The 23,242-nt window shown below is 43.2% G+C and overlaps 1 protein-coding gene across 2 annotated transcripts in view; it reads right to left on the bottom strand.

Moving 5' to 3' along the window:
• Window positions 1-21,286, bottom strand: part of prickle1b (prickle homolog 1b) — a 38,037-nt gene extending 16,751 nt beyond the window's left edge. Inside the window, exon 1 of one of the 2 annotated variants that reach the window (XM_030045536.1) lies at window positions 21,060-21,286. Coding sequence is in view for 1 of the 2 variants with exons in the window: in XM_030045535.1 (XP_029901395.1) it covers window positions 42-80 (39 nt within the window). In the remaining variant the exon portion in view is untranslated. Of the gene's footprint in view, window positions 1-41; window positions 311-21,059 lie in introns of those variants that run through there. The other variant, XM_030045535.1, reaches the window with a different exon arrangement.
• Window positions 21,287-23,242: the final 1,956 nt, after the last annotated feature.

Genomic DNA, 23,242 nt, shown 5'->3' with positions numbered 1-23,242 from the left:
TTCTTTTTAAGCAGCCCTCGACTGTCTGATTTGCCTCTTACCTCCAGGAAAAGCATGTTCGTCTCTTGCCACCTCCACATAAGGCTCTTAATCTGTTCACCAATCCCCCCTGGTCACAGCGCTCAAACTCTGGCTACATGTCCACAACAAGGGTCCTAAAATCCACGCCCTAATCAGATCCAGATAGCGCGCAGGAAATGTCCCTCCGCAGCTCCTGTGATGTGTCTCGGCCTTTGAAAGTCAAAGTCAGCTGTGAGGGAGCCTGAGCGAAATGACTTGGAGCTCCTCACGCAGTCCAAAGAGCGAAGGAGGGGTGGAGGGGTGCCGGAGAGAGGTGACGTCTCTATCTTGAGCGTCTCCAATCCCAGGGAGTGTGTGGGAGGGAGTGAGTGAGTGTGTGAGTGAGTGTGTGTGTGAGTGGATGAGCAAGAGTGTGTGAGTGTGTTTTGTGGTGTCTGCGAGGGTGTGCGTGTGCTCTCTTGGGGCAGGCCTGGCCCCTCCCTCAACCCCCTCCCCACCACCACCACCATGCCATGTCACTGCACTTCAAATACACACACACACACACACACGCACACACACATTTCACAGTCAACAATCCACCCCCCATCTCTCCTTCCTCCTCCAGAGTCACACCACCCCATCCCCCAACTTGGGTGCAGGATTCCTAAAAGCCAGATGACTGTCCACTCTCCTCTTTCTTTCTTTCTTCCCCCCACACACCACAATATTAAACTAATCTCAGTTAACTCTATTTTTTAGTTGGGGGAGAGTTCACATCTCTCTTGAGGCTGTTATAACAACAATTAACAGATAATGTGCAAAATGCAAACTATGACTTTTTTTTTTGTTTATTTCATGGTGGTTCGTCTCATGATGATCACAATTTGGAGGTCACAGTTTCGTTCTACTTCACTGCTCCTTTTTGTTCTATTTCCCTCTCTCTCGCGCGCTCTTTCCCTGCGGTAAAAAACGGATCTATCTATAATCCTGATGACTGTCCTGTCTCTCTCTCTCTCTTTCTGTCCACATCTCTGTCTTCAAGTGGTTCCTGAGGTTATCCAGTCTCACATGTCATCTCATACCGTCTGTCCTAATAACGTCAGATTAATTTCTGTCCGAGCGTTGACTCGATCACCGAGTGGACACAAATGTTCTTGGCCCCCGCTGCTCTGTTTTCAAAATGGCAAAACAGATGGTTTAAAATGGACTGAAAAAAAAAATTGTAGTATTTGGCAGATTTAGTTTTTAAAAGTCAAGCCACCTTTTCCAAAATGTTAGGACACTGCTGGTAGTTTGGAAAGGATAGCAGGTAATTTAATCCCACCTGGATCCACTATTTGAATAAGAGGCAGTCATGATCTTTCTATTCAAAATGCAGTGATGTATGCAAATGTTAATGTAATCCATATCACATCATCCGTGTCAGGAACTTCTCACGGGGAGGGATCTGTCTGCTAACTCTCCCCTCCTTTCTCCCCCCACCTCTTCCTATTTTGCAGATCTGAATGAGTGAGGGGAGAGGGGTCTTCAGCTCTCATCTCTCACTTTAGCCGATCACAATGCTGTTATTGTCAAAGAACACTTCACCTCAGGAAACTCCTGACAATAAGTCACAACGAGACGTGAACGTTTTTGTTCCACAATGAGATATCCACCACTTGGGAAAATGTGACACCTATGTCTTATATGACAAAATTAAAATTACTAACACCTCCATTTATGTAATTAAAATATATATAGAAATTTAGCAATTTATTATGTAGAATCGAATATAAAACCCTAAGAAACAGACTTTTAAATTATAGTATTCTTGTGTCATTTTGGGCTTGAGAAACAAACCAAAAAACAAGAAACACAACAAAAACAACCGCTTTCTTATCTAAATCAGCTGTTATATTTTTTTAACAGGTTGACATCAAATTGTAGAATGTGATTCAGTTTGTGAGGCCAGCACAGAAACCAGTCCACCTCCAACACAGGAGTGGACAACATACAACAAATCCACATGACATGCCGGGGGAGGCTTGATGTGATTTATTTGGACAAGGTCTGCACCATCCGTCATTGTGAAAGGCTGAAAAGCTGCGACGGCTTCATTTAAGGAGTCTAAATGACAAATGAGTTTACGCAATTGTCCGCCAGACAAAGGCGCGCTCTCCCCTGACAACCCCACGAAGTGACTTGCAGAGACGGCAACAGAACTGTTTGTCACATGCCAAATTACCTGTTACAAATGAGAAATGGTCATGATTTGGTTAGCTAACTAGCTCACAGAGAGGAAGAGGGACAGAGCAAGAGCAGGGGACGGAAACTGAAAGCTATATAGGCGAGAGAGAGCAAGAGATTCCCCTGTGTGCATAGAGATGAGAATCTCCATGTGCTTCGCCAACATGGGCTTCTTTCCTTGCATGCCAAAGCATATTTGAAATAGAGAGAGGGAGAGAGCTTGGCAACCCTGTTGGAGGGTAAACCTTTCAGAAAAGCTCTCAAGTTTTCCGGGGGTCTTGGCACCGCTTCGCAAAAGCCACTTTGTGTTTCACTCTTAGATTGATGTGCATTGAGTTTCCTACTGAAGATATTTATCTGGATATGCATTTCTAAAGCTCTGGAAATCTTATTTCAGGTAGAAGGCTAGAGAGGACAACCTGCAGCAAAAAAAAAAAAAAAAAAAAAAAAAAAAAAAAGCCCTTTTCGTGACCAGGATAGAAAAGAGGCGAGCACTTGATTCACATGGGTAAAGAGACAATGACTGGGTGAGAAATGCACTTGCGTGAATAGAAGACAGGTCCTAGGACGAGTGGCTTTCTCCCAGACAATAGGCAGATATCGGCTTTTCAGATAGGGCCTGGGCTTGTGGCCAGGGACCCAGGGTCCTTTAGAAAACACAGAGGACAGTTGACCTTGCCGTCTCCTCTGCTTCCTCCCAGAAGAGAAAGACAGAGAGGGAGACTGCGCAAAAGTGTGTAGAGTCACTGAAGTGTCTATGCACTCAGTGCTCATTAAATTAAACTTGTAAATATCCTTTTTTTTTAGGTTGTATAGTGTTGATGTTGTTGGTGTCACTTTGTTTATCCTTTAAAGCCCAAAAGCCACGATGAAAACCAACCTTTTTTATTATCCTTGTTCATTTACTTATAGGTTAGTGGTAAAGTACTTTAAAATGGCCCTGTAAATTAAAAATAATATGAGAAAACTTAATACTCCAGTGATAATGTCAACACCTTTCTTCCGTCCTCAGGAGACTAGGACTCTCTGTACCAGACACAAAGACGAGCGCCTTATTGCCTTCCACGTAACATCAGGAAGCTATGCGAGAAACACCTAGGTTGCATTTCCTGCAGTTTCCTTCCTTCCCATTTTTAAAGTGGGCTGGTCCCTTCCTCAGAGCAGCCATTGTGAGGGTAAGACGTAATATTTCAGCACTCTGCCAGTCCACTGGACATCTGCTGAATGGAAGGTGCCCCGGGTGCATTCACATGTCCAAGGCTGATGAGCAGGAACTAACTAATGGAGGGTTTATGCAGTGACCTTTGACCCCATTGCTTACAAATACAAACACTTGATGCACACATCACGCAAGTGCACAGACACACATGTGTAGATCTTAATAGTTTCATATATAGTTGAAATGTCTTTTACCTTTTTAATGCCAGAAAACATCAGGTATTCAAATGCTTTGCCTCTGAAACAGCATTTAGACCACCACTGGACACTAAAACTCACCCATGAAATTCCTAGTGGCTAGTCAACAAGGTGACCCACCACACCTATACAACGATGGAAGGAAACATTAATGCTTATAACTGGGAACTAATCAACAGCAAAACAGTTAAACACTTAAATATTTCAGCAAAGTGTGCAATGAAAACAACATTTCATTACAGTGTTTTGTAATCTCAATGGAGCTCTCTACACTCCACACTCTGTCATATCAGCAAAGGGAGAAATGACTGTGTGACACCTGATACTTCATAAAAGGCCAATATCAACACCACACTTCAGTCTAGCTCCGGTCTCGGTAGTCCAAAGTAATTTGGACAGCAACCTTTTGATCAAGTCGCTAAAGGGACTTTCTTTACAGAGTTATTTTTCCTTGGCAAAAGCTTTGGACAGGGATCCAGCCAAGAACTAGTGGCCTTCTCTGTACTTGAAATTCTAGACCAAGTCTAGACTAGACACTGGGTGCACACACACATACACACACCTCGGCACACTTACTCTCTCCTTCTGGCAGAATATTTTGCCAGTGCACTCAAACAGAACTAAAGTGGCAATGTGGCCTTTTCTTAACCTTTATTGTGACGGGACTGTTTGCTAAGCGCGCATGCTCTTCTTTCAGCAATTCCCTGCTTTATATTCATTTCTAACACAAATTGGCACTTAGGGGCTACCAGTGCAATCATCGTTTTCTGACACAGAGAGGCAGACAGACAGACCGCTTGACTGATTGATCCCCGGGCCATTTGGAATTGAACGATCCCTCTGTCTTCCCTTAGAATGCAAATGTCAGAGGAAACATCCTGCTGGTTTTTCAAATGGCAAATCAGCAACGACAAGGGCATGTCCCAACTTGCTGCATCTAGCGGGACAGCTCATCATAGTAAAACCAAACCTAAGTGGAGCGTGGACATAATTCCTGATGTTAAAGTAGCGTAGAGTACAAAGCCCTTGGCAGACAAGATGAGTAGTGCGAGATTGTGCAAACATCCTCTTTACCCAGGTTTGCAGCTACAATAGCCCTTCTGTAGTTTAAACAGTTCCAGGAACCCAAAATTAAAGAACTCTGATTACAATTGGTACGGTGGGCAGCAGTGACCCAGAGGCGACGGCGTCACGCATCCTGAAGGCCACAGGTTTGATCTCTCAACAGCCGCATCAACAGTCATGTGTCCTGTTGCAACGTCTTTTAGCAAGGCACTTAACCCCGACCTGCACACCCACTGTAAATCACCATGGAGAAGAGCATCAGCCAAAAGTGAAATGCAAAAAAGCACACTTACTAACCTAAAAAAAAAAAAAAAAAGCACTGCTGAGCTCAAGCTGACAAGCCCAGACAAATAATGTACCATGGGGGTATTTCAAACAGTTGCTTGGCTCCCTGCCAGAGCCATGACCTGACAGAACTACTTAACCCTGATATTTCCCTAACAAGCGCCGCCTTCCAGGAGTTACTTTGTGATGCAGATGATATTTCAAATCACTTATTTTTCACCTCTTACTGCAGTGAACCAACACCTCTGTTACCTCTGCTCCACTGTCGGCTGTTTGTGTTACACTTATTGTGAGGTCCTGTTGTCTCTATGCATGCATGGATGTGTTTTACTGTGTTCAGTTCAGATTCTGATCCGCAAAGTTCTTTTTAACTGTAATGGCAATGGGAAACAGTGAAAAATTCTCCAAATTAATGCGTGTATTCTATTTTAAAATCATGCTTTTCTCTTCTCAAACCAATGGGAAAAATCACATTTCTTTCCAATGCATTTTGACTTGACTTGTGTCATTTTTTTCCTGAGAGTAAGTATACTTATGCTGAGACAAGGAGATAAGCCCACTAGGATCAAGAAAATTACTCTTGACTCAAGAAGATTCTGGAAACACGTTGATTAGCCTTGGAAACAAGTTCGGTTATCTCATCCAACTGGCAGATTTTTCCCAAAACAAAATTCACTGAATATGATAATAACTTTGGATTCTCTTGCAGTGCAGACTATCAAAGCAGCTCTCTCTCTCTCTCTCTCTCTCTCTCTCACACACACACACACACACACGCAAATGTACATAGGTCCAAACCCACCTGAACAGATGCTTGCTTGCATGCAAAGTCACAAACAACTCTTTCTACACACACACACACACACACACACACACACACACACACACACACACACACACACACCAGCCCACCTCACAGCAAGGCCACAGATCCGTATCTCAATTCACATCCATTACGATTCCTCATTCTGCCCCATTCACACACTGACAGACGCCTCTCAGCAGCCATTCACACCAGGAAATGGATCTCTAGGCCTCACTAACAAGACCCGCCGACCGCCAATTTCTAAAGCCTCGCTGCTGCATATCAGGGCCTCAGAAGTGTTGCTCGGTAGTCTTACCAGTTCAGCGTTAATATTCCTCGACACTTCCAGGCCGGGTGTGATTGAGGTTTCTAGTCATAAAAAAGCCCTGTGCCAAAGTTTGTTAACCGCCACAGGGTGTCACCTACACACCTCTGGAACAATAGGAGCCGCAATAAAAGTGCTATAAAAAGCAGGAAATTGTCAACTACCTGTGATGAGATTCTTGGTGGGGATTAGGCTGGGAAGCACTGCCCTCAGTGCAGATTATTCTTGTCCTTGTTATTCTTGTCAACGGTGCGCATTCCCTAAACTTTACCCATGCTGTTGACTAATGAAGTTTTGCTGTTTCATCCTCACTAGCATGTTCATAGTATTTCCAGATCATTCTTCAAATGCTCATCGTCCATATTGAAACGCCCCTGCCCACTATTCAGCAAGCACACCTGATGTGCATGCTCGATATTAGACTACCGCCTAGATCACATGACAATCAGATCATCGTTTATCACACTGGGAGAGTGTTTCCAAATTTCCACACTCTCTGGAAAGCACTTGTTTAGTATGGACAGGAAGACAAAATGTAGAAAAATTATGTGTTCTCAAATTCACCCTGCGTCACATGGACATAGCCTGTGATATTAGCCTGTTTTCCTTAAGAGAACAATGGGCAGCCCTTTCACTTTGATTTTTTTTCCTTTATTAAAACAGTAGGAATACAGAGACAAAGTAGGGCTTACACGGAGGAGAAGGCAATTGTAAACTAGCAGAGGTGCACATAACATCCAGAGACAATGATCTTGACATCACAACACTGTGCTCAGCTCCGGGATGTGGGATTCATGGGATGTGCCACATGTATAGCTTTTCTCAGTGTCACCTTTAACTGACCCTGCTTTTACAAGAGTCCTCCCCGCATAGACTAATAACCTTTGGACATGAAACATGCATCCTAAATTCTAGTTTTTTTGTCATTTATTGAAGGACTAAGAGGTTATCTGGGTTTGTTAAGAGTTTGGATGCTACAGCTGCACTTACGTCATGAGAATGTTCCTCAGATGAGGCAAAAACCTCTGTGGGAACTTTTACCCATCTGCAGACTTGGACTCCATAGGTGATTAAGTCTTACTATTGTGCTTCCAAAATACTGAAATCACCTTTTTTGTAGCCCGTGCTCCTTGGAAGACTTCTCAGCAGTAAGTGCACGGGGATTGGGATTTTCCATACCTCTCTTTAGAAAAGAGCTGCCTTTAACTCAAAGAAATTGGTTTCAAAGAAATTGGTTTCAGCTGATTTTCTGTTACTTGAATGAAATAGTGGATGCCAACAGTGAAAACCATCCAGGGCTTGTCTTGGGGTATATTAATGTGCATATTTCACGGACACAGCCTTAACGGAGTAAATGCAATAATAAAAAGCTGCTTTCTCATTTCATTTAAGCATTCTTCTCGAAAATGCCATGAATCCATGAATCTATTTTGCAGCCATTACCACTAGACCAACATTCAAGATGTCAAAGTGGAAATAGTACGTGTGATTTTTTTTTTTTTTTTTTTCAAATTTTGGGTAACTTAATTTGGAGCAAACCATCTCAAATTGAAAATGATAAGTTGCCATTCTGCCGCACATGCGTATCTGTCAATCTTCGTCCTGCTTTTGGCTCCGCCTCTGTCCCTGGATATGCAGGGAATTATTCTGAGCTTCAACTGGATTTTCCATAAATCCCTTGACTACTTACAAGCAGATTAGAGTATGTTGAAGAATTATGCTATTTTGAGCATAAAAGGCTTGTCAAAATAGTACAGAGGCTTCTTTTGCACGTGTCCAGAGGTAGGCCATCTTTAACATCTGTCATGATTTGGCCTGGTGAACGACACTTTAGACTACTTATACTTGTCTCCACCCGAATCCAAGTGCACACGTCTCCTACCTGTCCCTGTAGGCTAAAGGTAACATATCCTCTTGGCTGCTGTGATGCTATTTCAGCCTCCCAACAGGCAATTGAGGGATTATATTGCAATGTTAAAATGCATAAGTATTTCAAAACCATTGCTGATCGGATTAAGTATCAGTATCAGATCACGTATCTTGAGGTAACAGATCGTAACATGAAGTTAAATGCCCTGTCATTTTCAAGTCATTATGCAAAGCTGTTTTTTTTTTTTTCCCGAGTGCTTAATGGATCATTTTGCAAATCATCTGTTACTGCTGATGGTGGACATTATGTGGAGTAATATTCAGCATGCACATTTCCCTGTACAATATGTGTCTGTCACTCTCCCTTATTATTCCTCCACTATATGCATACAGGCATGTGTTTGCATGTACTTAGATAACTACATTAGTCACTGATATGCATCTACACCTACATTAGCACAGCAAACTCCAATGTTTTACTTGCCAAATAATGAGATAATTACTTCCTGCTCCAATGCCAAGACAGATTCAAGCATATCCACTTAACGTGGCAAAACGAAATGAATGTGAATACTGAAATCTTGAGGCCGCAGGAAACAAGACCTCTTTTAACACTTCCTCGAAAAACCTTTATAATAACAGGAATTAGGATGGATTGAGGGAGAAATTTCACACTCGCTCACCGCCTCATTGAGAACCTGGACTATAGGTGGGAAACACACCATCACACTGCTCTAATACCTATTAGGAAACAATAGAGTCCTGTTGTAGCTACAATACAGTGTGTGTGTGTGTGTGTGTGTGTGTGTGTGTGTGTGTGTGTGTGAGTGAGAGAGAGAGAGAGAGAGACAGAGAGAGAGAGAGAGAGAGAGACAGAGAGAGAGTTAGAGTGCCTTGTGCACCCTCCCACACACACACACACACACACACACACACACACTAATTTGACATTGTTAAGTGATGCATTCCTTCTTTAATAAAACCCAGAGGTCACTGTAACCACCACTGTGAAAGGTGAGCTCATATGTGTGTGTGTGTGTGTGTGTGTGTGTGTGTGTGTGTGTGTGTGTGTGCGCGCTTGTTGCCTTAATGGACAAACTCTTCTTCTAGAGCAGAGAAAGAGCAGACTTATTAGATATTTCCGGTTGACTCAGAGATGAAAGGCGGATAGACAGAAACCACAAAAACAGTCAGGAACCTGTTTATCTTGCTCTTGTTGACAAGAAAAAGTCTTTGCTGGAATCGCAAGACAGGAAGAGATTGCATTAATTATTTACGATCGGGGCACAGATGGAAGTCCGACAAACAATAATAATTTTCACAAAGGAGCAGAACCAGCTTGTGTGCTTGTTAAGAGGAAAAATAGTGGCTTCCTCCAGCTGTTCTGTTTGAAGCGATATTAGACCTTTATTATTAAGGCCAGTGATGGAGAGCCCATGAGACTTTAATAAAAGTAAAGATAAGAAACCAGTCGGTCTTGTTCATGTTAACAGGAAAATAAAAATGACACACTGCAGCTGCAGCGAAGGCATTCATTGGATGTTGTTGCTGACTGATAAGAGGACTGGGGAAAAGTTGCGCCACTGTTGATGGCATCCCACGCTCTCTCTTTGTCTATTTATCTACCGAGCTATCCGAATGACTCAAAAGTGATTTACAGTGTGTCACATGTTCAAGCCAAAAGAAACAGTAGGTTAGGGCATTTAATGAGATGTGCCATTCCAACTTTGTAAATATAAGTGTCACCTGTGAATGAGAAACTGAGAGTATGTGAGAAACCTAATGTTGGAGATCTGATGACATATCGTGCAAGAGGAAGGTTTGGGTTGCATCACACTCAATATGGGAAAGTGAGTTTGCTGGTTATGATGATATGTGTGTGTGTGTTTATGTGTAATTCCCATATGTATTTTGTGTAAAAGATAGATGTAGGCCTGGGAATGGGGTTGTGTGTACAGGGGCTTAATGACAGCCCCCCGGGGAGATGGCATATCAGTCAAGCGGAACAACCTCCACACACACACACACACACACACACACACCAAATATACAAACACTGCTTGCATATTACACAACAACCAGAATCGCTTTCCCACAATTTACGGCTGGAAACACAACAAGAGCAGGGAACGGTAGGTCTAACCCAGCTCGCTGCTCCAGGCGCTTTGTCACACTCGGGCTGGAGTTTGGCCTACATGGGCTGGCACAATTCTCAAGGTGAACTAATGTTGCAGCAGGGTGTGTGTGTGAAACCATATAGCCCTCAGTGTCAGAGACAATTCCCCAAGCGTTTTGTTTTGTTTGGTTCTATATGGGTTACTGAGCCTAGGACTGACAGGGAAAAGTGCAAAACCCAAAAAAAAAAAAAAAAAATGTAATTTAATCATGTAGTCTGTGTTAAACTCTTTGCCACTGGGATGAGATATTGTACTTGTTTCCGGTGCAGTTTGACTTGTTGTGTATATAAATATGTTGAAACAAGGCAGAATGAGGCAGAGCCAACAACTCGCATCAAGACACTGAGACTTGATTCAATAATTTTACAGAAACAGGTTGATTAGCGTTGGAAACAAGTGGGATTATCTCATCCTGTGCATATTTTTTTCTTCACTTGATTGAAGAAAAATGATTTTAACGCTGAATTTGAGACTAAATGACTTGTAAAGATGTCGAATGGCGGGATACACTGGGAAACCAGCTCAGAGAGAGAGAGAGAGAGAGTTAATAAAACGGTGCAGTGATATCTTAGCTCAGCACAGTGATCGTAACTTTTTGGTGGCGGGTTTGGATGGCACATGGGCGGCAGATATCGAGCCTGTGTGTTATATGAACGCTGCTTTGAAACGAGGCATGTAGCTCGATACTCAAATGCACTCGCTATCACGGCGACAGCGGCGTGATTGGCTGTTTCGCCGGGCGTTTGGGACCCTCCTCTCCTCAGAGGCTGCAGCTGAATTTGGCCGGGCCACCGCTGCGGCATTCCACACTGACCCTCGAGTAGCGGGCCTGAGGTTCATGGGTAAACAGATAAACCGTTTGGTGGGCTTGCTGTCTAATTTCAGGCCTCTCTCCCTTTCTCTCTCTTTCTCTCCTGCCCTCCTTCCTTGCAGCCAGCCATATCCTCAGTTGGCCTCTCTGTTAATTCAGACCTACCTGACAGCTCTGCCTAACCTTCTGAGTTTACTATCAGTCCCGCTCGGCGACGGGCTCAGCTCTCTAAACACACTGAAGACTAATCTGCAACAGATGGGAGACGGGATGGAGGAGGAAGTGGTATAAAGGATACACAGCATATTTGTAGCCCTCTGAACAAAACGATAGGGTTTCATCGCAGTTCCGAGCAGAGCCACGGGAGGGTTGTAATGATGTGCGCTGCGGCGGCTCCCAAGGGCTTAACGGGACATATTACTGGGAGATATAAGCTCTCCATCCGCAACCAGATGTCTGAAAGGCCCCGAGGGGGATTCCAGCAGGGCTTTCGCTCTTTCTCTGGAGGAAATGCGCACACCCTTTGCTTATACACACACACACACACACACACACACACACACACACACACACTAGCAAACACACCCCAACGAAAGGTCTTGTATGCATAAAAACATGCATACAAACAAATGCACGCAATGCATGGACACACACACACACACACATGCAAGCCCTCACATGTTGGATTTCACGGGTGGCTGCATGAAGATAATGAAAGCCTCCCTGATGCAATTTAGCCCCCAGTTTACTGTCTGGTTTTTGAGGTCATTAGTGTAAACACAAAAGACATTTATTTACTACCTCATTAATGCAAGTGGCAATTTAAGCTCCCTCTCACGAAAAAAAAAAAAAAAAAAAATGAACAGCGGATCTCATAGCGCCACCCGAAACCAAGACGACAGTCAAATCACTGTTTGTATTGGTTTTTTCGAAGAGCGCTTGGAAAGCCCCGAGCTTTCATCAGCTAACCACTACGAGTGAATATCTTTTACATTCTCCCTCTGCTCGGAGATAAAATTGTCCTAGCTGAAGGATACGCTGGTACTTGATTACAAACCACAGAGCACAAAAGGCAGTTGGAGCTTGTTTAAAGGAGGGGGGAGGAGGAGGGGGGAGGGGGTTATATAAGAAGCGGCTATACCTCTCATTACAAAGAGTGGCTTTCGCTTTGAGAAATACCTCTCTAACAGCAAACATATCGCCGTGAAGTGCCTGACACGGTTCAGCTGGGTACGCCCAAATTGAATTTTGCTGGAAATTGTTATCCAGTGACGATGGCGTTTCAGCACAAAGCGTGTCTTGTACTCAAAGCAGGCCTTCCCTTAATGCTCAGGCGACGGCAAAAGTTTGAAATCCGCTGTGAAATGCAAAACACGGAGACGCTCGGGAGTTTTTAGTGAATTTGGAGAGCGGTGAGAATCCTGCGCTCTCCCCTCCACCCTCCCGTGTATCGCCAAAATTTATCGCAACAAGCCATTTCCTGAGTCTGAGTGGCATCAGATTGGATGGGGTCATTTCCCCTGTGGATGAATCAGAGGCTGTGGCTCCGCTGGGAAAATCTGAGACATCATGGAGATACAGTGACAGATAGGGCATCTCCCCAATGACCACCGGGCCGAGACCGAGGACCACCCAACAGCCATGGGGTGAGGAGAGGCAAAATGGTCGAGGGTGAGAGAAAACGAGAAGAAGAGCAGATAAGAATGAATCTGTAATTTGTGACTCTTACTTGACTGTCTCCATGTTTGCTGAATGTAAATTATCAGGGACACATTCCCAACATGAAACCCCTTTTTCTACAGTCCACGTCTCAGTTGTCCCAAAGCTTAGAAATTCCTCTCTAACTCATCTGCTTCTCTTTATCCTTGTCTAATGTAATAGCATAAATCAATAAGCAAACAGGTTTAATAAGGAAATTCAATAAGAACTGATCAATCAAATTCACTGAGGAATTAATAAGAAAATAAATAAGAAAGTAGCTTTGACCTGGATCGACCTCATCGGTGTACCTGAAAATGTCAACGCCTGATATTTTGTACAAACGTCAAACATATAAGGGCATCAACAAGTTGCCCATTCCTTTCTTCGTTTCTGGAGCCACTGATTTTTGCAGATGCGTGGATTTCAGAGAGGAAAAAATCAAGCTGGGAGAGACTGGGACAGGAAAAACAGAGGCAGACACATGAGAACGTGTGGTGCAAAAGATGTCATCTGAGGATTCATGCATGCGTGTCAGGGAGACAGGGAGATGTGTTAGCATGTGGGAGAGAGGGAAACACAGTGAGTACGTTTACATGCACACCATATTCCGGTTCGGCTCAATATTCCGGTTAAGGTAACTGCGCCGCGGCAACTGGAATATTCCGTTTACATGTTACTTGGCATGCCCCCGTGTTTCGGTGTATTCCACTCTCTGACGTAATGCGACACTCAGCCGCGGGGGGCAGCAGTGCGCGTGTAGGCGTCTGGTCTGCCGGCAAAAACAGACGAAGAAGTCTTCTTCCTCGTCTTCTTCTTCTTTTTCTTCTTCTGTCGCTATTTCTATGTTTTTTCCCATCGATATACTCCGTGATATTTTCAGTCTCTGACCAGCTGAAGGTGGACTGCAGTCTCCTGGCTCTTGCTGCTGTTCGCCCTGCCGTTTTCCCCGCTTGCAGGTAACCATAGCAACAAAGACGCCTTGTGAGTCGAGCATGCGCAGTCGTGACTGAATATTCCGGTTCGGGGAGTTTTCCGACTAAGGTGGTTACATGCCCCAATATTCCGGTTGGAACAGGAATATTCCAGGGGGCTTATTCGGAATTCTCTCCAACCGGAATATGACCTTAATCGGGTTCGGTGCGTGTTTACATGACACGTGCGCAACCGGAATATTGCGAATATTCCGGTTAATACAGGAATAAGGTGTGCATGTAAACGTGCTCACTGAGAGGAGGAGGAGGAGGAAGAGGAAGAAAAAGAAAAAGAGCAGAATGTCCCTGATTAGGCCTGAGTTGAGACACGCAGCTCTTGAGCTCTCTTTAGCCTCAGGAGCGTCACGTCGACCACATGAGACCAATTTCAGGAGAGAAGGCAGCAGAAGCTAAGTCATGTTTTCCTCATGCACATGGTCAACACTAACTTGGAAATAAGGGCTTCATTCTAGTTTGGACATTTCTAAACCATTACGAGTCTTTAGGCAGTATGCAGTATTTTAAACACACATATATGTCCCTAAACACATAGTGTGTGAGCAAATGATTTAAAGTAGGTCATAACTTATTTTAACCCCATGATATGGTTTGCTTTCATGCCAGAATTAACTTTGTAAGAGTAGCTTTTTTTGCACGATTGTTTCACAAAGAACATTTTCAACACATCCTTTTGGTATGAGGCAAACAGTAACAACTTTAGCTGTTCTGGTCAGGCAAGATGGCGCTTTGCACATAGTCACTTGTTTTATCTCAATTTATATTAATGTTTACCCTCAGTTCAATTTTATTTGTATAGCATCATATCATAGGTGATGTCAAGGAGCTTTACGGAGACTAAACAGATTTTGGCTCCTTCCATGAACCAGAATCTCCCCCTTGAGCAGGTACTTGGTGACAGTGGGGAGGAGAAAGTCCTTTTAACAAGGCAAGAAGCTTGAGAAACACGGCTCTGGGTGGGCGGCCATCTGCCTCGACCTTCAGAGGAACTTCAACGAACTGGATTGTTTCTGGCTTGATGACAATATGTTCTTTCTTTAAAAGTGCAAGTCAATGTTACTTTAAATTGCAGGCTATGAAGTTACCTTAACCTTAAAACACACTTAACTGTCCACAATTACTGTTAATTAATGTTACATGGTAATAAACACAGTTGGTGAATAGTCTTCCTTGTTCAAGGCCCATGTTGGCAAGTCCATTGTTGTTTGGAAAACCAAACATAAGAGGCCAGAGCTGTCAAACTAAGGAGTGATGTCACATGCACTCTGCACTCTGATTGGTTGTTGCATGAACCTTGTTGCAGAAAGTTCAAACAAGTTTCAGCTCGATGCAACTTAGTTTCACGAAAAGGTTTCAGGTAATTACAAGGGGTGACACACGGTGCAGTTGCAATCTCAGCTGCACACAATCTTGTCGTGTGAAAGAGTCTCCCATGTAACGTTGGTGGGTCCCGAAAAGCTTTTCACAAGCCCGGGAAGTTGGAGAATTTTCTCAGCCTCGGAGGGACGTGTAATCTTTCATTTGAAGTGAAAACATGAATTGACATAACTGGAGCTACAAGGAGCTCACATCACAACAGGGATAAACAAGGCAAATTGTATGAGTGATGTATAGAAATTACACCCAACAGATAAATACAGATACCAATCTTACTCGATAGGGAGACCTTTCATGTTTTGCCCTATCAAAAGAAAAACCCAAGAAGCTATCATTTATGCTACTTTGTTCCCTCTGCCTCAGGGTGGTCATTTGACTGAGAATAATTACGTGGTTTGTCATACAGCGAGCGTGTCTTCCCTTATGAGACAGTGTGTCTATCTATACTGTTTACCTTAGCACCAGCTTTAGAGCCTTTTAATTATTATCCTCTAATAATCATCATCTTTAATGTCTCCACAACCACTGTGGCTGGCGACTGGCAGTGTCTGGGCAGGTGTATGTATGTGTGTATGTGCATGTGTGTGGCTTTAATCATCATCAAATAGAGCTGTGTGTACAGGTAATTAAGGTGGTGCCAAATCGACTCTCACTCACAGGCACGAGTCAGGAACTCTCAAAAACATCTCCGCCGTGCATCGCTTAGCAAGTGCTGCGGGCAACTTCGGCTAAGCCCTGCTACAAGTTTTGACACAGAATTCAGAGGAACTCCCATCCAGAGTCCATTATTCAGTGTCTGATATATTTCTAAGCCTTGGATTACTTTTCCTCTCCGCAAGCTGACCATAATACCAGGCTTGGTGAGCCAATGCGGGCTGCTGGGTTTGGTCTTTAACCACGCAATGAGCGCAGGGATCATGATTAGGGTTCTGTCTTAGATCAGTGGGTCCCGTCTCTGCTGCCCCCCCCCGACCCCTCAACCTCACCTCAGCTTGTGGCCACAATTTATGGCCGCTGCGAGCCGAAGGGTTGCTTGTTTGAATTCACAGTTCGCTACCTTACTATCCTTAGTGCCCTTGAGTGAGGCATTTAACTTTCAGTTGCTCCAGCGATGTGATGCTGCTAAAACTGTGGTAGCACTGGGTGGTTTCCAGGGTAGAATTGCTTTAGCTGCTTATAAATCTGTTATGTTTGCATGTAAAGATCATACTAATTTCGATTTAAACTAAAAATTAAATTGTTCTACTTAAAGCTAGGGACTGTCTGAACTTGTAAAGCCTTGTGTCAGGCACATAAGTTACTAATACTGAATTCACACCAAATTGGAAAGGTTGGAGATCCAAGTTAACTCGTCTTGACAACTTCAGAGTGTTCACGTGTTTGCTGTTGTGGGATTGTCACAGGTAATGATATCATACTGAATGAACTGAATAAATGTGCGTGAAAGTGTAGAGAAGCTCATATAAAATGTTCAGCAACCCATGATGAGTATTGTACCGAGGACAATTCCATGATGAGCTCTGTGGCTTTCACAATCTTCCGTGTTAACGACGTTGGGTGGTTAAGCGGAAGAAATCATGCGGAAGTAGCAAATCCGCAGTTTCCAAGTAGTAAATACCACAAGGGAGAAGACATGAACAATCGCTCTGAGTATTTACAACTAGAATGATATGGCCATAACTTGGTATACATGTAGCTGAGTCCAATGAAAAGCATAAAAACTTTAACACATAAGTCATGGCAACATCATGAGGTTCATCACTTCGAGAATAACAGTCACATCCAGCTACAATAACCTGCATCTTCATTGTTAAAGGTATGTATTACTATGTTTTGTGTGTATACATGTAGATAAATACATTTGCTTTTCAGGTTAATGTTACAGCGAGCTTACAATGGAACTTGCATAAAGCTGGGTGAAATTCAGTGACTGGATGAATGTGAAGCAGGGAGTTGCTGAAAAAAGCATGCATGCTCAATAGGCCTTCCATGGATGAATAAGAGTAAGAAAATATGTTTCCAAGTTTACATTTCATCATATTTTATTCATTTTTTGGCTGCATCAAATCAACACCCACAGCTTTTGGCTGTATGAGCCTGATGTTGAGGATTTCAAAATGCTTGTCTGTTTTTTTTCTTATTGCTTACCGTGTATCCCAATCCTTGTTTGGCCCATCACGACTCAGCCCTGATGCACAACTACAGGCCGCTTGGCAAGTGTGTGGGCATGCGTGTTTGTGTGTTTTCGGAGGTTTGGAGTGATTTACACGGCCCCGTGCTCCATTAATTCCTGTATGACAGCACAAACATGCCTGTGTGTACGCATATTGGTCGGAGGTAGCAGACTGACAGAGGAATACAGACAGAACAGTGTTGACTCACTAATGGATGGATGGTCACACACACACACACACACACACACACACACACACACTTTCTAATACACATACTGTATATATATGCGGACACGTTCATACAGCCATGCAAATACAAACACACACACACACTTCATATTCATGTTTATGTTTCATATTGGTTCCACTTATTTAATGTCATGCCAATCCTTGCTCCAACCCAAACAACTGGACACAAGAAATCCATGGATGCTGCATAACTTCCCTGAAACAGAGTGTCTTATTTGACCAGAAGCAACCCGTCCCAAATGTATCAGCAATTCATGTTTCCAACCCCTACTAACTGCAACTGAAAAATGAAACACTGGTACATGTGCTGTAAATGGAAAACACTCCTGCAAATAAATAAATAAATAAATCTTTAACTAAAAATAACTGTCAACCAGGGATTTAAGCTTCATTTTAAATGTCTATAATTTGTTTTCATTCTCAGCTGTTGCTCATGTTCTAACGGGAGGTGTCATTTGTTTCGAGCTGGTATCTTTTTTTGGAATCAAACTCTTCAACTCGAGGCAAAAACATTTGAAACACTGTACATCCTGAGCCCTTCACAGTTTTACTGCTGTAATCAGATGAGGTGTTTTAGCTGAGGACTCACGCGCAGGGCCAATGGCTCTAAATCCAGAACACCCTAAGTCGCTGAGCAAAAAGGTTTTCCAGGAGGGAGTCCAACAATATCAAAACAATCTCCAGGCTGGATTTCCTCTCTGGCACTAAAACCCCACTGCAGAATGAGAATCTGGGCTGCATATGAGAAAACGAAGGCCTGGAGGATGTAACCTCATGCTTCTAATGTAGCGACACCGATCTAAAACTGCGTCTGTGTTGATGTAGAAGTTGTCGATGCACAAAACAGGTTTCCCTGGAAGTCAGCGGGGCGCTCTCAAATGCAACCAAACAAAGAGCCAGGGATGTTTTTATTATAGTGCTCTTAATATGCAGACACATTTGCATTGCATTATTCTGCCAACGCTGGACTCACAACCGTTTGCCTTTGCATGAGGAGTCACTCCCTCTCTTTAGCTGCAACATGAAAACTCATCTCTTCAGTAAATACTTCACATCCTCTGAATCACATCCTCCTCCTCTGTAACATTTTCCTCCTCGTCTTGCTTTGATTTGTTTTAAAAAAGGAACCTTTTCACCTTGGTTCATATTGCCTCACCTTGTAAGTATTAACTTCATCAGATTTTCCATTCTGGGAGCAAAGAAATAGCTGTTCAACCTCCCCACTTCTCTCCTTTGTTACATCTTCCCTGCACTTTTTTTTATGACTAGCTGCTTGGTGTGAAAGAGCTGTTTTATTCTACTGCTGTACCCAATGCAAGTCACTATGGATAAGAGCATCAGCTAAATGCTTAAAATGCAATGTAATGTGAAATGTGATGCAAACAGAGACACTGTGTTTTGCAGCCAGTCAAAGAATAATCATCTAAATCAATGTTATGTGCAACACCAGTAGACATTACTCTCCCATGTGGCTCGAATGGCTGACCAATTAACAGCAGCTTAACTTGGTAGGCCACTCAAACACCTAGCTGACACACACACACACACACACACACACACACACACACACACACGGACATGTACAGCTGCACACACTCACACACAAGCACTCAGAGACACAAAAACATACATGCCCATGCACACACAGGCATCCAAAGAAAACAATATACAGATATAAAAGCAGACATGCATCCAAAACCATACACAGGATAGACAAGGACACACACACACACACACACACACACACACACTTATACATACTCATTAACAAGAGCTTAGCACTGCAGTGTGTATGCCCCCAGCAAAGTGCAGCATAGTCTGGCTGGCTGCCCGCTTGGCCCCCCACGGAGGGGAAGACACACCAGTCACCTGATCCTCTGCTGCCCTGGATCAGCTAACTACACAGCAGCTTGTCATTCATTTCCACAGAGAGGGAGACTGCATGGCATTCAGATGAAAGCTCAAGCTAATGACAAATAGCTGATAGAGAACACTGCCAGGGAAAACACACCTCCAACTAGCTCCATCTTAGCAGGTTGCCAAGTATGAGTATGAAAATTTAGCTTTAAGAAAAAAAAAAAAAAAAAAACACCACTCATATGGTGAGATAGTTTCTCTTGATTGCAAAACGTACAGTATATAAGAATGTCCATACTGACAGGGTGATGTCGATATGTTTTTCAAGAGAATTTGTGAAATAATTTACAAAAAGTGAACATTTCTCATTCCAGGTGCAGCTTTCTTCACCTTTTTTCACCCAAAACTATATCTAAAACTGACTTTTGTACAGTGTTCTCATCTGGGACGATTTTCAAATTTCAGTTTTTCATGAAGTGGAGCTATAAGAGGTGGAAAGATTACAGAGTATAACATTAAGGCGATGCATTAATTTGTAACTGTTCTGTTGCTCTCACTGGGGCATCTTCATAAATCTCTCCCACCGCTAGGTGACACCACTGGCCTCAGTACAGATCGCACTGCACTGCAAAAATGTCCATCCTAACACGTCATTTAGTCTCATTTTCAGTCTCCAAATCTTTTTTTTTTCTTAATGCAACAGAAAAAATGCCATAGGCGGGACTGATTCAACTTCTTGCTGATGGAATATTAATATTTTCAATGGGAAGTGTCGTCAGAACAAGGCAACTAATGATTAAACACACATTTTGAAGAACATTTGACAGAATTTTAATACACTTGGAAACATGAAATGTTGTATCGCATATTTCTTTCAGTTGTTTTAGAAAATGTACGACTTGATGGCTGAATTCGAGACTAAAATGAGTTGGTGAGATGATTTTTTTTTTTTTTCAGTGTGCTTATAGTTCCCTTCAACTGACCCGTGTGGTTCAAGTGATGTGGCTTGACTCTGTCATGTTTCTGTGTATATGGCCTACGGTCTGTCAACACTGATAAAAGCGTATTTTTGAAGAGTTAAAGAGCTGCCTGAAAGACGCTCAAAGGGGTCTTTAAAGGCAGAAAAGGTGAGACGAGAGAGAGAGAGAGAGAGAGAGAGAGAGAGAGAGAGAGAGAGAGAGAGAGACCACCTGAGTGACAGGCAACAGCTGAGTCCACACATCTGGAAACCAAAATGTAACCCTCCATTAGTGCGTCTTTACGCACACACTTTCCAAGCCCAAAGCCCCTCAACGCAGCCCCGATTTCACTTTTTTCTCTCCTTCGGTGCTCGCCGGGCAATGAATGTCACAGGCCGAACAACTGACTCTTTCTGTCCGCTTTCGCCTTGCAGAATTCAACCGCTGCCATTAATTCACGGCGAGACTCATTTCCCATCCCTACTTATTCTGACTGCTGCAATAAATGAAGTTTTTGTCTTTGCAAGATGAAGACAAACAAACTCCTTTGAACCAGGCACACTGCAGTTTGTTGCCATTCTGAATACACTTAGCACAGTCAGACAATGCAAATTGCTAAATGCATACGTTCCGATGTGCATTATAGGTACTACATAGCCAAAGGCGTGGGAGCAACATTCGGAAAATGAAAAATAGTAAAAACAAATATTAAAATAGCCTTAACATTCAGCAAAGATAACGATGGGTCTGTTTTAAAAACTTGTAACTGACCTCTCACACGCAGTAAGCTGGTCCGGGGTCGGGTTGAATATTCCCTTTATTAGAATAAAATCACGACTGTGAAGGCATCCGGGCAGGCTGCAATCGTCAGATCATCAGATACCATCAAATGGCGTTGCAAGTCCGATATCGAATCAGTTGACGGTCTTTCAGTGCATGGTCATGGAGAGAGAGAGAGAGAGAGAGGGAGAGAGAGCGAGAAAGACGCGCACCAGTGCTGAGCGCTGCGCAGCTCTGGGAGCAAGTTAAAGCGCCTAGAAATGACATTAGCGCTGCTCTTTGCCTATTGGCTTAAACAAGCACCCCCCTCCCCCCCACACACACACACACACACACACACACACACACACACACACACACACACACACACACACACACACACACACACACATTCTTGGCAGTCTAGAAAACACGACTTGTCTGCCTTTCCTTCTCACTTACACATGGACGGCATACTGTGCACATCAGCACCGTGACATTTTGGATACATTTCAGAGGCGTCAGAAAGCACAAGTAGCCTGTTGTGCTATTAATTGTCACAGTTCTCCAACGAATAAAACAAAATGTAAAGCTATAATAAACTTTAAAAAGGGACGTCATATAAATATACTGCATAACCCCAGACGGGAATTTTGCAGTAATAACAGTGGTATTCCATTGGATGTAAGATAAAGGTCACTGTAACCTACTACAGACCATCAAGTCCTAATTTGAAAACTATAGGGACATTATAGTGGGTTAAAAAAAAAAAAAAAACATAGGTTGAATTAGAAAAAAGTGATCAAAAAGTCACCATTTAGTACCACTATAAACACTATAAGAGTACAATAGCAATATTGGTATGATGAGTAAAAATCGGACACCCAATGGCAAGATCAGAGTTGCTGTATGGAGGCCATCATAGGAAATAAAGAGATGTACAACATCCAGTGATCAAACCCACTGGGTAAACCATTAAAGTGGCTTGTGAAATTTGGAAAGCACCGGCCACTGTGGCTAGTGAAGAAAAAGGCTTCTTTTCTCTCCTGGCTGTGAAGTAACACATGTTCACATGTGCAGGCATCACCCCAAGGCCTTCTGAGACTCAAACCTGATAGGTTGTGAAGCTGCGTGGAAGTATCAGGCATGTGTTTCCAAGCCATGCCTGACACTGGATACCATGGATGTATCTCAATAGTCCAAAACAGCTTCCTTTACTTGGTGACAGTAGTTCAGAGGCTGGGAATACAGGCGTATAAACACACGTTCACCAGCTGCCATATTCAGACCAAGGTCACCCCCCCTCAGCATCTACTGATGGGAGTCACTGAGCGGTACACTCAACAACCAGCCGCTCCAATGTGACATTTCAGACGACAGCACCAAAATGGTTGCAGTGGACAGCTCCCTGGTGTAACGGTGTGTAGCTGTATGAATATGAAACAGGGCAAAGGAGAAAAGCAGCATCGGTATTCTGCAGGTCCTTTCCTGTATAAATAAAAGTTGCAAAATAGTTTCCTCTTGTGCTGGCTGCTTCTCAGCGGGGGTTTAACGTCTTTGCCAGTGACCCAAAGAAATCATTTTATCTCTTGACATGTTGCCCAGATGCTCCTCATATACAATAAACCATGATACACTTAAAGCGTTCAGACCTGTTTTATTACTTTCTAATCTGCCATGATCTTTAGAGGAACAATAGATGTAGCATATTCACCGGATCCATTGGTCCCGTGGCTTCTACAAACCATTCAGTCTCAATAGGTAGTGCATAATTCTAACAATGGGAGAATTAGAGATCTGATAATCTCTTAAGCCACCTTTGCTTGACCATACTGTATATGCACTGATGGTGTTGCAACAGAGTATTGCATGGCATTAGATAAAGGCGTTCATTAAACAGCATATGCTATATTAATGTTGCTGTTGTGATCAAACCAGAATGGGCATAAAACTAAATCGGAGTCCCGACTCATGGTTTAGATCAGTGTATACTACTTGAAAAGCGGAGTCTTGTATTACTTCATGCACTCTCTGAAGAAGGTGGCTTTCAATTTAAGGTTTCAATTCAGAGTAAAACATCTGCCAAATGAAAAGAAATGTGATGCCTACTTTCACTACATTACTGAAAACAAATCATGCCACAACTGGAAAGGAGAGTAGGTGACCTGAGTTCTTGGTTAGCATCAGCTTCATAC

This window comes from Myripristis murdjan, chromosome 23, assembly GCF_902150065.1.
Source record: "Myripristis murdjan chromosome 23, fMyrMur1.1, whole genome shotgun sequence".
In the NCBI taxonomy this organism is placed as follows: domain Eukaryota; kingdom Metazoa; phylum Chordata; class Actinopteri; order Holocentriformes; family Holocentridae; genus Myripristis; species Myripristis murdjan.
Note: the sequence above shows the minus strand (reverse complement) of the source record. Positions and strands in the feature narration are given on the sequence as shown.